An 18296-nucleotide genomic window follows, 5' to 3' on the forward strand; every position below is an offset into this window, starting at 1 on the left:
GCAAAATTAGGGGCTTTGGCTTATATTCTGGTCAGCCTATATATCGGAGTATATACGGTACATATAGTACAGACCAAAAGTTTGGAAACACCTTCTCATTTAAAGAGTTTTCTGAATTTTTATGGCTATAAAAATTGTAGATTCACACTGAAGGCATAAAAATTATGGATTAACACACGTGGAATTATATACTTAAAAAAAGTGTGAAACTGAAAATATGTCTTATGTTGTAGGTTTTTCAAAATAGCCACCTTTTGCTTTGCACACTCTTGGCATCCTCTTGATTCAAGAGGTAGTCACCAAAAAAGTTTTTCACATCACAGGTGTGCCCTGTAAGGTTTTATAAATGGGGTTGGGATCATCAGTTGTGTTGTGCAGAAGTCAGGTGGATACACAGGCGATAGTTCTACTGAATAGACTGTTAGAATTTGTATTATGGCTAGAAAAAAAGCAGCCAAGTAAGAAAAACGAGTGGCCATCATTACATTAAGAAATGAAGGTCAGTCAGTCCGAAAAATTGGGAAAACTTTAAAAAAAAAAGTGTCCCCAAGTGCAGTTGCAAAAAACATTGAGTGCTACAAAGAAACTGGTGTACATGAGGACCACCCCAAAAAAGTAAGATCACAAGTCATCTCTGCTGCAGAGGATAAGTTCATCGGAGTCACCGGCCTGTTACTGCAGGGTAACAGCAGCTCAGATTAGAGACCAGATCAATGCCACACAAAGTTCTAGCAGCAGACACATCTCTGCAACAACTGTTAAGAGGAGACTGTGTGCAGCAGGGCGTCATGGTAAAATAGCAGCTAGGAAACCACTGCAACAAGCAGGACAATCAACAAGCAGAAGAGACTTGCTTGGGCTAAAGAACACAAGAAATGGATATTAGACCAGTAGAAATCTGTCCAAATCTGAGATCTTTTGTTCCAACCACTGGGTCTTTATGCGACACAGAAAAGGTGGACGAATGGACTACAAATGCCTGGTTCGTACCATGAAGCATGTAGGAGGTGTGATGGTGTGGGGGTGCTTTGCTGATGACAAGGTTGGGGAACCTAGATGAACCTAGACTATATGACATATTTTCAGTTGTTTCACACTTTGTCAAGTATATAATTCCACATGTGTTAATTCATAGTTTTGATGCCTTCAGTGTGATTCACAATTTTTATAGTCATGAAAATACAAAAAAATTCTTTGAATGAGAACGTGTGTCCAAACATGTATGTATGTACACATACATATATAATATATTAAAACACTATAGCTTAAAAATGTGGTGACATGAGGAAATTTTTTTCTTTTTTCTCTACAATGACAATTATTTTAAAGTTATTAAGTACCGTATATACTCGTGTATAAGCCGAGTTTTTCAGCACAAAAAATGTGCTGAAAAACGTCCCCTCGGCTTATACACGAGTCAATACATAACATGCATACTTAAAAAAATATTTGCATTGGTCACAGACCCCCCCCCCAGTATATATACAGCTTGCCCCCAGTATATATACAGCTTGCCCCCCAGTAGTTTACAGCCTGGCCCAGCATTAAAAAAAAAAAAAAATAAACGTATATACTCACCCTCCAGTGGTCCCGACGTGCAGCGCTGCTCCCCCGATGTCCGCGCGGGTCCTCTTCAGGCTTCCGCGCCCGTCTTATTTCTTCTGCTGGGCGCCGCCATTGTTTTTCTCCCAGGTGGCGCCTAGTATGACGTCAGCAGTGGCGCGTCATACTAGGCGCCGCCTGGGAGAAAAACAATGGCGGCGCCCAGCAGAAGAAAGAAGACGGGCGCGGAAGCCTGAAGAGGACCCGCGCGGACATCGGGGGAGCAGCGCTACGCATCGGGACCACTGGAGGGTGAGTATATACGGTTATTATTTTTTTTTAATGCTGGGCCAGGCTGTATACGACTGGGGGCCAGGCTGTAAACTACTGGGGGGCAAGCTGTATATATACTGGGGGGGGGGGGTCTGTGACCAATGCATTTCCCACCCTCGGCTTATACTCGAGTCAATAGGTTTTCCCAGTTTTTTATTGGTAAAATTAGGGGTCTCGGCTTATACTCGAGTATATACAGTAGTAACAAAACTATAAAATTATGCTATTTCTGATTGTACGGACCCACAGAATAAGGGTTATGTCATTTGGACTGTACAATGAAAGCCATAAAACACAAAGCCTTTCAGAAAATTTATAGAAATAAGAAAAAAAAAAAAAAAAGTTCTTTTTCCCAATCATCGCTCATTACTCATTGGCTTGATGTAAGATGGCTTGCTACAGTTTTCTTTCCCTGCTCTGTCTTAAGTAAAACAGAAGACTTGGAAATCCTACTGCTTGGTTACATCGTACTCATTCGTTCATTCAACTATCTGAATGTTGGGGTTCGGACACTTGGCACCACTGTCGGTTATTTGAAGAGGCCAGAGTGTACGGACAAGCAACATGGTCTCTTTACAGTGTCCCAAGCACAGTACTGCACATAGTAAAACTGGATTTCAACTTAGCCCCTAAATTAAAATGTACAGTGTTTACCAAATTATAATTCATGACAGGCACAATATTATAAGAGCGATTTACATTTAGTATATACTTCACCAAAACAAAGCTTAGTACATAAATACAGCACCAGTATGGTGTGCAAAACTTAATTACAGTACTAGGAGTGAGCTTCATAAAGTAACACAGCACTAGGACCAATTACCAGTCCCTACATACAGTATCCCAAATGATTTTACATTTGTACAGAGCCCTCTAATTTGCATGCATACAGAACCTTCATAAGGAATTTATAATATATATATACAATGCCCCCCCCCCTCTATTAGATATTTCCTGTTCCCCACAGTGCACACTGACTAGTATATAGCTAGGTATCCCCAGCTTCCTACCCCCAGTATATAGATAGTTAGCCCCAGGACACTGCCCCCCCCCCCCCAAGTATATAGGCAGTCCCCAGGACACTGCAACCAGCACATAAAAAAATTTAACTCAATACTCACCTTCCAGCGCTCTCTGTGGCTCCTCTTCTGCAGCACTGCGGGCAAAGCCAGCTCCGATGACATCACTATGACATCATGAGGATCTGACCCAAAACGTCATAAGGTACGCTCAGACAGAGCCTGCAAAGCTGGATCTGCCCACACTACTGCGGCAGAATAGGGGAAAATAGGAGCCACAGGGAGCGCTGGAAGGTGAGTAATAAGTTTTTTTTTTTTTTATTTGTGCTAAGGGCAGTGGGCAGCTGCTGACACCAGGTGGCGCTTCATGCCAAATCAAATATTAATTCAAATATAAATACTCTCCATAATCTGCTGCAGAACCTCCTAATACATTCCTCAACTGCAGTTGAGTCCTCCAATATACATGACAGATATTGCAGAACCCTCTAATACAGATCTCAGCTGCTGCATAAAGTGATGATAATATTTTAGAGACCACCTCATCCTGCCTCCTTTGAATGACCGACATAAGGGCATGGCCTAAACCATTACATACTAAAGTTGGGTGGAAACAACAGAAATGCAAGCAATGAAATTATAGTATTGCTTTAAAAAGGACCTGTCACCTGTAAAACCGGCACTAGGAGCTGCTTAGTAAGGAACCCTCTGATAACGCTAGCAGACACTGCCACGATGTACAATAGGAGGGGGCGCTGCCTCTTTCCCGGACTGCCCACTTTACATGCCAGCAGTGACTGGCGGGCACCATGTGGCAGTCACCATCCCTAATCCCACCTGCTCATGTCTGCTAGCGTTATTGGAGGTTTCACTGCTGCATCTCTTGTAGCACTAGGAGCTGCTTACTATAGTAAGCAGCTCCTAGTGCCATTTTTACAGGTCCTCCTTAATCTTTAGAGGAAACCAATACAAAGCAGGGTCTTATACATCACAATGCTTGCACTATTTATTTATATTATGTATCATAATAAAGTAGCTGCATAACGCAACATGGGGGAACAAGGAGCCAAAGTACAGCATAATACATAAAAATGGTTAACTCCCTCCATTCTTTATTGTTAGGTTGGATGATGAGGGCCCCCTGACACTGCAGGTCCAATAGTGGCTTCTATGGCTGCTACAACTGTGTGCTACCTGTGCAAGCAGGTGCATAACTAGACAAGCTATGATCAGGGCAGACTGCAGAAATGTCAGCCCTTTTGCTTACTGACCCAACTCCTGCAGGAGAGGAAGAGGCAGTACTCCTGCAGCATTTGTGCGTCTCGTTTTTCTGTCCTATACCCCACACCCGGTCAGCATTTCTGTGCAGTTGAAACCCCCCTCTGCCAAGCGGTAGAAACAAGCATGTCTCTAAGAGGCTCAAGTTAGGACCAAAAATGTATTTAAGTGAACCTGAAACAAAACCTGTGAAATACAAAAAACTTAAAAAAAAACAAAAAACACAAATTCGGGGCACAAAAGTTTGATACAGTAAATTCCCCAGTGAGAAAGTACAATGAAATGGTTAATTGTGGTGATAAACTGCCACTCCTAAGCATTTTCCTATAACCTTTGCCCTATCCAAGAAAAGATTTTCACGATGATGTAATTTACTGTACTTTCATTGTAATCATCAAGTAAGAAGGATGGGCAAACCCTAGCAGGTCAATGTCCTCTAATAAGGTGCAGTACATTTTACCACATTTGATAATGTAATTGATTTATAACCAATTATGTTATAAAGTTGGGGTAAAGTAGGCTAAAGATAGACTTTACGATTTCTTTAATGAACAACCCAAAGTAATTACGGTATATAAAAGAGCAGGATATTCTCAGCAAGACAAACTTGTATTGGAAATACGTCTAAAAAGCATGCTGAATTTCTGTGCAGAAAATCCACAGCATAATACAGTTACATTATAGTTTATGCAGAAAAAAATCTGCAGTGTAAACAACTTTCTGCTGTGTATATTTCATCTGTAGCAAATAAGGGACCAGCCACTTATTTATGAGGATTGTGGTGCAAAAATCAACCTTTAAAGGGCACCTACCACCACGAATCTACCTATAAAGGTAGATCGGGTGGTAGGTGGATGTATGGGACGTGAGGATAGCCCTTTTTAAAGCTAATCCTCACGTCCCCGCTACCGTAGCATAAACTTTATTGCCCTAATATGTAAATTTAATTAAGCGGCTACTGGGGCGTGGAGTAGCCGGACACGAGGCTACACGGCGCGGCTACTCCACGCCCCAGTAGCCGCTTTCCCCGCCTACCCTGTGATCTTCGGCGCGCAGCTCCTGGCAGCTGCGCGCCCTCGTCCGAGATGCCGGAGTTCTGCGCATGCGCAGTAACTCCGGCCTCGTTCCCGAGAACGCGCATCCTCGGGCCTGCGCTCGGAGCCCGAGGATGCGCGATCTCGGGAACGAGGCCGAAGTTACTGCGCATGCGCAGAACTCCGGCATCTCGGACGAGGGCGCGCAGCTGCCAGGAGCTGCGCGCCGAAGATCACAGGGTAGGCGGGGAAAGCGGCTACTGGGGCGTGGAGTAGCCGCGCCGTGTAGCCTCATGTCCGGCTACTCCACGCCCCAGTAGCCGCTTAATTAAATTTACATATTAGGGCAATAAAGTTTATGCTACGGTAGCGGGGACGTGAGGATTAGCTCTAAAAAGGGCTATCCTCACGTCCCATACATCCACCTACCACCCGATCTATCTTTATAGGTAGATTCGTGGTGGTAGGTTCCCTTTAAAGCTTTTCCCATCGGCCATGACAGAAGCACAGCAGTATCCCCAGCAGAAAAAAGTCAACTGCAGCTTGTTTCCAATGCTTGTGGAACAGCCAAGGGACTGCGGCTATAAATCATACAGCAATTCTACTATATGTGCAGATGCCCTTAAAGAGGTTGGCCATTTAAGCAATTTGCCAATATACATGTATTAAAAGTTCTGCACCTCTTTCTTAATATGTAAAGTGAAACTTATCTCATCAGCCAGATATTCCTGTCCATAAAATAGCTGCAGATGGAGGGTCATGTGATCTCTATCTGTCCATGAGCAATGGCTCTGCCAGGACCTTATGATAGTATTCATAAATACATGATCAAGGTCCTGGCAAGGTGATTGCTCATGGACAGTTAGAGATCACATGACCCTCCAACTGCAGCCATGAAATAAATTTTACAAATCAAGAAAGCAGAGCAGAACCTTAATAGATTGGTAAATTATCTAATATCCTGCTAACACACATTACAAAAAACATGAGTTAAAGTGACGTAGTACAGTGCGGGCACAATGAAGCCAGGGCATTCACTAGCCACATCTCAAGAGGTGGTGCCAGTGCAAGATCTTCTGATGTGCCTCATCGGACTCGAATCTAGGCAAGTATGAAAAAGTTGTTTTTTTTTGTAAAAAAAATAAAAAACTTTCATACTTACCTAGATGACATGCAGCTAGTGAATGCCCTGGCTTCATTGTGCACGCACAGTACTACGTCAGCTTCACTTGCTGCAATGTGTAGGCGCCAAAGGGAATGGTGACTATGTGAGTATAAAGTTTGGTTAATTTTTAATTATTCCCTTTAATTGAATCCAGATGTAAAGCCACATTTAGGCTTTAGTGCAATAGACACTACATAAACACAATCTAAACACAGTGACAATGCGATACTAGCATAATGTTAACGCAAAGTTAGCCCGGGGGACTCGGACGAGGGCGTGCAGCTACCAGGAGCTGCGCGCCGAAGATTTCCTGGTAGGCGGAGTAACTAGTAGCCTAATCCACGCTACTCCATGCCCCAGTAGCCACATAAAAAAATTTGCATATAGATGTAATAAAGTTTTTTAAAAGACGCCCGGGGCGTGAGGATTAGCCCAAAAAAGGGCTATCCTCACGTCCCATCCATCCACCTACCACCCCTTCTACCTTTATAGGTAGAATCGGGGTGGTAGGTGCCCTTTAAGTTCAGAACCTTGTAGAAGTCATAGATTCTCAAGGGGAAGTAATAGGGTCTGGGTTCTGGTATAATTGGATCCGGGTGAATCCCTGGATTGCTTCTAAATTGGGCCCCTGTTCCCACTGAAAAAATACATTTGTATACTTACACCTGCAAGTTACAGCTACATATTTATACATTCAAGCGCTCATATATAGAGCATATACACACACAATACAACATATACACATCACAGAACCAGCATATATACATCACATGCAGTATATGAGATATACATTATGCCATACAATGTGGAGCATAATATGTACATAATGGTGCATACCCTCCACTATTTAGTGTGTCAGGTCGGGTGTTGGGGTCCCCTGACAAGGTGGGCCCCATAGCGGCTGCTATCACTGTATTTACGCTCCTGCAGATTCCACTGATCTGATAAATTTTCTACAGGACCCCGACATGACATTCCCACTTAAATTATAAGACATACTACAGGCAGTCCCCGGGTTACATACAAGATAGGGTCTGGAGGTTTGTTCTTAAGTTGAATTTGTATGTAAGTCGAAACTGTATATTTTATAATTGAAGCTCTAGACAAAATTTTTTCTTTTGCCCCAGTGACAATTGGAGTTTCAAAATTTTTGCTGTAATTGGACTAAGAATTATCAATAAAGCTTCATTACAGACACATTACAGCTGATCATTGCAGTCTGGGACTATAGTAAAGTTTCCAGAGAGCTTCACCAGAGGTCACAGTGGGCAGAGAGGTCCGTCTGTAACTATGGGTTGTCTGTAAGTCGGGTGTCCTTAAGTAGGGGACCGCCTGTAATTACCTTATACCAGAGAATCATTGTGACAACAATAACCCTACCACAAAGATTTGAGAAGTCAAAGGATTCAAGTGACAACCACATTGTTAGCCTGAGAATAAGTCACAGCTCTGCTCCACCACTTCTCCAATACTATGGAACTACACAGCGACATGTGTCAGCTGCACTTTATCTTCTGTTGAGGTGAGAACTAAGGGGCCACTGAGGGACATAGAAGGGTAAGCCGGCAATTGGGCCTCATTAAGTAACATCTGGTATGTTTCCTTAGTAAGGTCAGCTGTGCATACAACTGTACAGAATGTGTGTTTGAACGTGGTATTTTTGTAGCACATATAATCATATCCCCTATGCTATGTAAAATAGCTTTCAGTATCCAAAGGATGAGGACCACCCTACTTTTATTCTCCACAATGCCAATTTGTGCTCGAATTGCTATGGATTAGCAACAAAAGCTTCTGTTGCAGCTGAACTTATAGTCTGGTCTACAACCTCAAGAGCTGCTACTTATTTACACACAGACTTCCTGAGATAATATAAGTCACATACATAGTCAAGACATGTAACCAGCTGCTCCATATCTAGTGGTTCAGCATTGGTAACAACACTATCATCCAGGCAGGTCAAAGCAGATTCATAAATTCAATCAAGTTTAGTCGTTGTATTGTTGGTGCAATGATACACTACGGTATTACAATGCCCCTGACATTTCGTTTAGAATCAGAATATATAATTACAAAGATCTGTCACCAATGAACGAGAATATTGTTTTTTCAATCACATTGTTATACGCGATTAATATTCCGGTTAAATGCCGAGGCGACCCTCAATAACATATTATAGCTAACTCATCTTGTGACGTTTTGGAGGATCCTCAGAGGAAGGAAGGGGCATCCTCCAAAACGTCGCAAGCCAGGGCATCTGGGGTCTCGGTGAGCCACAAGAATTAAGTGTGGTCTTATTTTAGGTTTATGGACTTTGTGCTACTACAGAAGACTATAGTGACGGAATGAACTATTTTTCTACTTTTCCAGATTTACATTGTTAAAAGAGAATAAGATATTGATAAAAATCAAATGAATATAAATTGTCTATTGTGGGCGTAATTATCATTTTGAGATGTGTTCACAGATTTGTTACAGATTCTCCTTGCAGACTTCAACCTTTGAAATCGCTCAGGCCACATTAAAATCGGGACTAAAAGCTATTGCAGCAACCAGCCCAGTGTAGCACAGGACATCTACCACCAGGATGAAGGATTGTAAACCAAGAACCCCTCATTAGCATGTACAATATAAGTGGATATTTATTCAATAACAATACTTTATAAAACAATTGTATTGCTTCATAAAGTGGAGAAGACGGCAGACTGGTGAACGATAGGTGTCTATCATCCGCATGTCAGATCTCAGCATCTCTTCATAGCCGGTAAGTCCTTGCTGCATATTGCAGCAAAGGCTATCCAGCTAGCACCGATCGTGGACGTTTTCCCACCGATCGCCGCTGGCAGCTCCAGGGGCCCCGTTTCTATTCACCGACAGCAGTGATCTTAAAAAGGATAAGGAATTGAAGAACAATAGGTTTATATTATAAATATTTATATCTATTCACATTATACCTTGGGTTGCATGTAACTAGAATGTGATCTGTGCACTTCACAATCTCAAACCACTGAGACCCAGCTGCTGTTATGTATTGCATTTTGTATGACTCCCTCTGTTTTATTTATGCATATGGCGGTTACTTGGATGAACACAAAGTAATCACTGATCCTTTTAAGATGGAGAATAGCACACATATTACAGAAGATCTGGAGAGACATCCAGATATGTACATACAAGGATAGCAGTATATAGAACATTTGTGACTGCCTCTAATGATCTCTTCTCCAGTGTGTCATATCACCCTGACAACCAGGATCAGAAGAGAAGCTGCTCCCAAATGATGAGACATTATTATGGGTTGGATGCATTATCTTACGACACAACATCTCCATCCCCTGTGGGTACAGATCTGTAAGCACAGCTGCTGAAAATATCCTCTACATGAGGAGGAAAAGAGACACACGATTTGCATAATGGTTTGTGTGACACAGGTTGCTGTGCAGCAAACACACACCATTATGTTGCTTATTTATCCGCTGTTTGTTAGGATTCCTTAAGTATTCAAGGCAACGTATACCTGTGGAACCGGCTATGTACACCCGTATCCTATGTGCAGAAAGGAGGCACCATTGATTGTGCCAATCATGCAACTGGCTTCTCTGGGAGCCAATGGGGCACATTTACTAAGAGCATTTCGCTGCACTTTTGTCGGACTGTGCACTTTCTTGTAGGCTAAATCAGCTTGCACAGGTATTTAAGAAGTGTCTGCGCCACTATTGTGACCCTTTTGTGGTGCAGCTCTGCTAGCTTCCATGTAACACAAATTAGGGGGCGTGTGACTGATTCGGACCAAGCGCCGTATTTAACTTGCAAATTGTGTCGCATGCCCTATGTTGAAGGTGCACCACAAAAAAGATGTTGAACTCTGTTGGGCCAGTGCAGGGAAACAACACAATCATGATTTCTGGCGCACGATCTTAGTGAATCGCTGCACCCAGCATTATACAAGGAAATAGTACTATTAGTGCAGATTCTGACATCCTAAGTAAATACGCCCCAATGTCTGCACATTTGACAGAAGTGTTCACTCTCCATGAATGTTAACCTAAAGATGACAAAGAAATGAATAGCTTTGGCTAGTTGCTTGTGTCACGTTGTTTATATGACCCATAGCATTTCTTGTGGGCTACCATACAAAAGACAAAGGTAACGTTGGAAAGTGTGCCATGTTACCATAGCTGTTGAGGACAAAATAAAAATAAAGCAGATCCTCAAGGTGGACAAAGAGCACAACACTCTAGAACAACAAAGTAGAACACAATTAGGATAGAACATAATAGCACAATGCTCTAGAACAGGAAAGTAGAGTGCAGTCAGGATAGAACATAGGACGTTCTACAACAGCAAAGTAGTACACAGTCAAGATAGAATGTAACAGCACCAATAGGGAAATTTATAAAGCTGCCTAAGAGTAAGTATGTGCTTAGTTGTCCATGGCAACTATTTACAGCTCCCTTCAAAATATTCATTAGCACTGGTAAAATGAAAGCTGAGCTGTAATTGGTTGCCATGGGCAACTAAGCACAATTTTACTCTTAGGCAGGTTGATAAATCTCCCCAATGTTCTAGAACAGCAATGTAAAGAGCAGTCAAAATAGAATATAACAGCACAATGTTCAAGAACATTAATGTGAAGTACAGTCAGGATAGAACCTAGGACGTTCTGCAACAGTAATGAAAGTGCAGTCAGGATAAAACGTAAAATGTTCTGTAACAGCAAAGAAGAACACAGTCAGAATAGAATATACCGGCACAATGTTCTAGAACAGCAATGCAAAGAGCAGTCAGGATAAAATATAACAGCAATGTAATGAGCAGTCAGGATAGAATATAATAGTTTCATGTTCTAGAACAGTGATGGCAAACCTTTTAGATACAGAGTGCCCAAACTAAAACCAAAACCCACTTTTATGTTGCGTTGTGCCAACATGACAGTTTGAGCAGTAACCTATTGATCTCTGCTGTATCACAAGTTTCAATCATATTGGCGTCCTGAAGGCACCAATACAATAGAAAGCATTGCAGCTTCTCTCCAGGGTCCCCTGAAGAGGAAGCAGGAGCTCCAATTATAATCTATCTCTGTGAACACCTTCTGGCCTTTCCTGTAGTCCTGGCAGCCAAGTAGGTGTCACTTTAAAAGAGCACTGAGCGTGGCGCGTCATGGGCTGTCTTGGACTGCAGGAAGAAGCCTCGAGTCCTATCTGGTAAATTCTGTGCTGGGTGCCCACAGAAAGGGCTCCGAGTGCCACCCCTGGCACCCGTGCCATAGGTTAGCCATCACTGTTCTAGAACATCAATGCAAAGAGCAGTCAGGATAGAATATAACAGCTTGATGCTCTAGAACAGTGATGGTTAACCTTTAAGAGGCCAAGTGCCCAAACTGCAACCCAACCCCCCCCCCCTCATTTATCGCGAGGTGCCAATCAAAAATTAAAGCAGTAACTTATTGCTCCCTGTTCAAAAACTGTTAAACATATTAACCTCCAGAGGACAGCAACACCGTCATTTTAGCTTATTTCCAGTTTCCCTCTGTACACAGGATCGTGGGGTCAACAGGAGATCCTCCAAAAATAATTTGACCCTGTCTAATTCTCTCTCTTTCTACAGTCCCAAGTAGCAAAGTATCAAAATATGTATGAAAGCAGCATCTTTTAAGTTGCTTGGAACTGCAGGAAGATTCTTTGAGTCCTGTCTGGTGTACTGGGGCAATGGCCCAGGTGCCCACAGAAAGGGCTCTGAGTGCCGCCTCTGGCACCCGTGCCATAGGTTCGCCACCACTGCTCTAGAACATCAATGCAAAGAGCAGTCAGGATAGCATATAAGAGCTTGATGCTCTAGAACATAATGTAAAGAGCAGTCAGGATAGCATATAACAGCTTGATGTTCTAAATCAGTAATGTAAAGAGCAGTCAGGATAGCATATAACAGCTTGATGTTCTAAATCAGTAATGTAAAGAGCAGTCAGGATAAATACAACAGCACAATGTTCTAAATCAGTAATGTAAAGAGCAGTCAGGATAAATACAACAGCACAATGTTCTAAATCAGTAATGTAAAGAGCAGTCAGGATAAAACATAAAACATTCTACAACAGCAAAGTAGAACAGTCAGGATAGAATATAACAGCAAGATGCTCTAGATCAGTGATGTAAAGAGCAGTCAGGATAGAATATAACAGCAAGATGCTCTAGATCAGTAATGTAAAGAGCAGTCAGGATAGAATATAACAGCTTGATGCTCTAGAACAGTAATGTAATGAGCAGTCAGGATAGAATATAACAGCAAGATGCTCTAGATCAGTAATGTAAAGAGCAGTCAGGATAGAATATAACAGCAAGATGCTCTAGATCAGTAACGTAAAGAGCAGTCAGGATAGAATATAACAGCTTGATGCTCTAGAACACCAAGGTGGAAATGGTTGTGGGAACCTGATACACATTTTGCCATGTCTCGCTTAGCGAATGGTTGCAGGTAATGGCCACACTACAGTGATAGATAGATAGAAGTTGTCATGGAGTATATGGCCATCTTGACGCCTCCTGCTTCTCACTAGAAGAGCCATTTCCATGGTAACTACATCCACGAGCACAACACCTAGATGCCACCTGTTGCCCCAGCATGTGCCCAGCATTACTCACAGTCACCTGGAGCGGAGGTGTGGGAGGGAGTACCGGGCAGAGCATGATGTGACAGCTCACCCTTCAGTACCGCACAGCGGCCAGTAGTAACCCTGCTCCTAAGCACACTTCTACATGTATGGAATGTGTTCCGTATATAATACATAAGCAGCGACCTTGCCCGGACATAAAGTAGTGCTCGTACCTCGTCCGCCTCCTTCTCGGTGCCATTACTCACAAACGCCATGTTTCTTCTTTCCCAGTGACGGGGGTGTTCCTTCCTCCGGGAGCGCACGGGTAGCGGCAGCCCCTCACAGTCGCCTCTCAGCGGGTCACTAGCAGCAGCTACCCCGAGCGTCTCATAGTCTCAGCGCAGCCGGTATCTGGTTTCCTTGGCCCGCCCCCTGATGCTCAGCCAATGATAGGAGCCGTGTGTATCGGACACGCCTCCTACTAAAATATTTACACGACGGTCTCGCCTGGCTCCCCTCACACTGAGGTACCTGGGCATGCTGCAGGGTGTATGGTGACTGTCACCTCCTCCTTCCTCCTCATAGATTGTCAGCTCTTGAGAGCAGCACCCTCATTCCTACTGTATCATGTAACAGTGTTATTGCTCTGCTGTCTCACAGTGTGTTAGTATATGCACCCCATGATGTGTAACTCGCTGCAGAATGTGCTAGTGCTATATAAATAGTTATTACATTAGTGGGGAACCTAAGGATAAAGGGGAAGGGCTTTACTTGTTACCAGGCAAACATCCCCTTCCCCATTTATATTACTGCCCCCCTATGTCTTGGATGTGGTGAAGTATAATGCCCCTTACACACTAACAGATGTGATGCATCCACCTTACATCACACTCGCTCATTTGCCGGCCCGAACGCTGACAACCGTAACAGAATGGACATGCTGAGTTCAGTCCCGGTTGTCAGTGTCGGGGACAAATGTTCCAGCAAGTTGGATGCATCACACTATCTAGCGTCTAAGGTGCCTTAGGTTATCCTCTTAACACTCTGTAACAGTACGGCGCGGAGCTGTTACTGCTGTATGAAGAGGGCTTATGGGGTGAGCCCTTGTCATACAGATGTGGGGTTTGCTGCATTTTGCTAACACCCGATCTCTGATGTTAACCCCCTGATTTCTGGCAGTGGCATTTTAAGGGGTTTCCCCATGAAACAAGTTAGACCCTGTCCACAGGAAAGGGCCTAACTTGCCGTTCGGCGAGGCTCTTAGTGGTGAGACATCCCCCCCCCCCCCCACACACACACAGATAACGAGAACAGGGCAGATCACAAGAACAGCTCCAAAGAGGTGAACGGGGATGCGTGTCCTGCTGCTCCGCTCATCTCGGAGAACGATGAGAGGTCGACCTGGGTACGTTGGACCCATCGTTCTAGTGATCTGTGAAAGTCCCATCACTGAAAACCCCCACCGATCACCATGTTAGGCCCTATCATGTGCCTAACCTGTTTAGTGGGAAAACCTCTTTAAAAGACTGTGGAGCATGGGCGCCACCATCTTGTTTTTGATCTCGTTCTCTGTGACATCATTGGGGGGTGGCGATCGGTTGCCATTATGACCTGGGGTCTTTGTAAGACACGAGGCTTTATGGCTTAAGCAGATTCGTTACAGTGTGCCAGCAGCACATTGTAATGAATTGTGTAAAAAAAAAACAGGTAGGAATGATCAGACTGTCTAGAGTTAAAGTAGTATAGTATATAGGGTTAAAATAGTATAAAAAGAAACAGTTAAACATTTTTTAAAGGGAACCTGTCTCCAGGGACCTAATTTTCACTAAAGACAGATTGTAAAAGCCCATGACACCTGCAGTGCAAAAATGCCTCTCTGCCTTTTATAAGCAGTTGCATTACAATATAATTGTGTGTTATAACTTACCTTGCACCCTGACAAAATCCTGGGGTAGTCACAGGGGCTGGGCTTTGGTTTGGATGCATTTAAAAAAAACAACACATGACTTGTCTGTGCTGCAGACTCCTCATCTCTCAGCCCCCACCTTTGTGCTCCTGTAAAGCTCCTCCCTATCCCACTGATGTCAGCTCACCATGCTGTGACCTCTGTGAAGGAGCTGTATAGGAGCACAGACAAGTGGGGGCTGAGAGCTGAGGAGTCTGCAGCACAGACAAGTCACATTTTTTTTAATGAAATGCATCCAATGCTCAAAGGCTGAGCTCTCTCCATACAGGGCAGGTGTCAGCTGTTTTATACACCACAATTGGTGCTGGTAGTTAATCTACCAAACTTCCAAATTGCTACTTTTTTGCCGTTTTGCAACCATAAATATTTGAATAAAAAGTGATGAAAAGGTTGTATAGAGTTGCATGTGGTGATACTGTGTTCTCACTGAACCACGACTAATCACAACAGTCCTTAGTCCTCACAGCCCTCATTTATGGTTGCATGCATGTAGCCTCAAAGTAAATCCACCATCACAATCAGGCATGATAAACCAGGGGCACTACTCATAGATCCAGGCACCCAGACTGTGGTGATAATCTTATATTTGGTATCCATGGTCTCCTTCCTTTTAAAATCAACTTTTAAAATTATGATAATAAGGCTGAAGGGCTCTGGGAGGCGTTACCCGAGCTTTTGTTTACTGAAGCTTCACATGCTGTTACACTGTATATGAGCACTTCCCCCTCTCAATAGGCAGGTGGAGAAGGGAAGTGGAGACAGTGTAACAGCCGGTGAAGCTACAGTGTGGGGGCTCTGGTAACACCCCCAGAGTCCTTCTGGCTTATTAGCATAAGTTCTAAAACCTATGTTGTATATGACATTATTGTCTATGGTTCATTATACTATAAATTAGTAATAAAGAGGCAAATATATACAGAGCATATACAGACTATAAGAAATAAATGTAAAACTGTAGGAAAAAGACACATCTGTGAGGGATCAGGAAGGGTTATGTAAGTGGAAACATTTAATGCCTAAGCGGAGTGGAAATAATCATGGCTTGTGTAAAGCACGGTAAGCTAAAATGCATGAATGTGATAAGACAAGCCTTTTTACTTGACATTCAATAACAGTGCTTTATAAAATAATACACATTTTCCTAAAAACTGCTGCAGTCTGTCCAGTTTAGGTGACCTAGACAGCACTTTATCTACTACTTGAAAGGTTTTTTTTTTGTGGTAACAGAGAAAGTTTTAGATTGCTGAATTATTGTATACGAGAAGTTGTATATTTATCACAATTATTATTACTATTATATCTTCCTATAGTCTTAGGCCCCTTCCACACTTGCATTTTTCACTCGCGTTTTCTGCGCTTGCTTTTGATGAACTGGAAGGCCCCTTCCACACTTGCATTGCAGATCAATGGTCAGTGAAAAACTGACATTTTGCATCAGAGTGCATTTAGTTTTCAGTCAGAGTTTGTTCAGTGTCTCAGTTTTTCATGCGCATTTTCAATGCAATTTCAATGCGTTTTTCACATGCAGGTAATGTGCGTGAAAGGACTCAGGACTGAGCTCTATCTTTTCTATGGCAATTGATGCATGAAAAACGCATTGCACTTGCATTGGACTTGCAAGTGTCTCAGAGTGTCTTTGATGCATCTCCATAGACTTGTATGGTGCGTTTTTTTAACGTGTGACTTGCAAAAGTAGGGCATGCTGAGATCTCAACGCGCGTTAAAAAAAAGTGCATGTGTGCGTGAAAAAAAATGCAAGTCTGAAAAAGCCCATTGATTACAATGGGTCAGAGCGAAATGCAAGTTCTGCGCGTCAAAAGCACGTGCAGAAAACGCACGTGAAAAACGCAAGTGTGAAAGGGGCCGAAGGGGCCTAATTGTCAATTTTTATGGGTGGTGAAAAAGCGATGATATTTTTTAGCCCTGCCATTCACCATATGGGATAATTATTTTTATATTTTGATAGACTGGGCATTTTGAAACATGGATATACTTAACCCCTTAAGGACCCAGCTCATTTTGACCTTCAGGGCGAAGACCCATTTTTGAAATCTGACATATGTCATTTTATGTGGTAATAACTTTAGTACGCTTTAGCTTACCAAAATTATTTTAACATTTTTTCTTGACATGTTGTACTTTAAGTTGTATGAGACATTTTGGTTGACATGTTTTGTATTTATTTATGAAAAAAATGGAATTTGATCAAATTTGGCAAAATCTGCACTTTTCAAAATTAGAAATTACTGCCATTTGGACAGTTAGTTTAAGCATATTAATTAGTTACCAATTATCATTTACCATTTATGTGCTTCATGGTAGTATCATTTTTATTTCTTTATTTATATAGCATACACAGATTACGCAGTGCTGCACAAAGCATGTCAAATTGGTCCCTGTCCCCATGGGGCTCACAATCTAAACAACCTACCAGTATGTTTTGGAGTGTGTGGGGAAACCAGAGGACCCGGAGGAAACCCACACAAACACGGAGAGAGCATGCAAACTCTTTGCAGATGTTGACTTGGGTGGGATTTGTACCCAGGACCACAGCGCTGCAAGGCAGATGTGCTACCCACTCAGCCACCATGCCGCCCCATTACTTTCTAATTAGGTTGTAAGAAGACTTACAGGTATAACTGTCTGTAAATTTCTACATTTTCAAGAACATTTTCAAATCAAACGTTTTAGGTACCAGGTTAGTTCTTAGGGACTTTTAAAAGCCTATTTATTACAAATCCCCAATAAGTCACCCCATTATGAAAACAGCACATTTTGAGTTATGGAAAAATGCTTAAAGAAAGTTTTTTGACCATTTGAGCATTCCACATTTTTATCCATAGCATGATTATTTAAACTTTTAGCATTCAAAAAGAGTGTACGTATAAAATAGTTAGGGAGATTTGGTGTACAATTTCTCTCCAACATTGAATTACTTCACATGTTGATGTTCGCTGGCATTTGGGCACACAGTAGGGCACAGAAGGGAAAGAGCAGTCAATGCTTCAATCTTTTTCAGGCACCATGATATGTTTTCAAAGCCCTGGAAATAACATAGTAAGTGACTAAAAAAGCAGATGTAGCAGAATTGACTAAAAAAAGCACACTTGCGTCATGTTCCTATGGTCTATGTTTTTACATGTACGGTCCAAATGACACCTCCCATTTGGTTAGTATGGTTTGGTTTGCTTAGAGATACCAAATTTATATAGGATTTATTTTGTTTTAAAACTAAAAAAATAATAAAATAATAAAAATAATAATACTTCAATATACATTTCAAAAAATTATTGTAGAAAATATTATATTGTTGTAGAGTGACCATACTATCGAAATATAAAAAAACTTTAGCACAGAGATGTTATCAGTA

General features: G+C 42.3%; 1 protein-coding gene across 1 annotated transcript in view; it reads right to left on the reverse strand.

The window, feature by feature from the left end:
* Window positions 1-13392, reverse strand: part of TTC39B (tetratricopeptide repeat domain 39B) — a 67569-nt gene extending 54177 nt beyond the window's left edge. The window contains exon 1 of the mRNA XM_072152957.1: window positions 13194-13392. Coding sequence (XP_072009058.1) covers window positions 13194-13235 — 42 coding nt within the window. The 5' untranslated portion in view covers window positions 13236-13392. The remainder of the gene's footprint in view (window positions 1-13193) is intronic.
* Window positions 13393-18296: the final 4904 nt, after the last annotated feature.

This window comes from Engystomops pustulosus, chromosome 1, assembly GCF_040894005.1.
Source record: "Engystomops pustulosus chromosome 1, aEngPut4.maternal, whole genome shotgun sequence".
Lineage (NCBI taxonomy): Eukaryota > Metazoa > Chordata > Amphibia > Anura > Leptodactylidae > Engystomops > Engystomops pustulosus.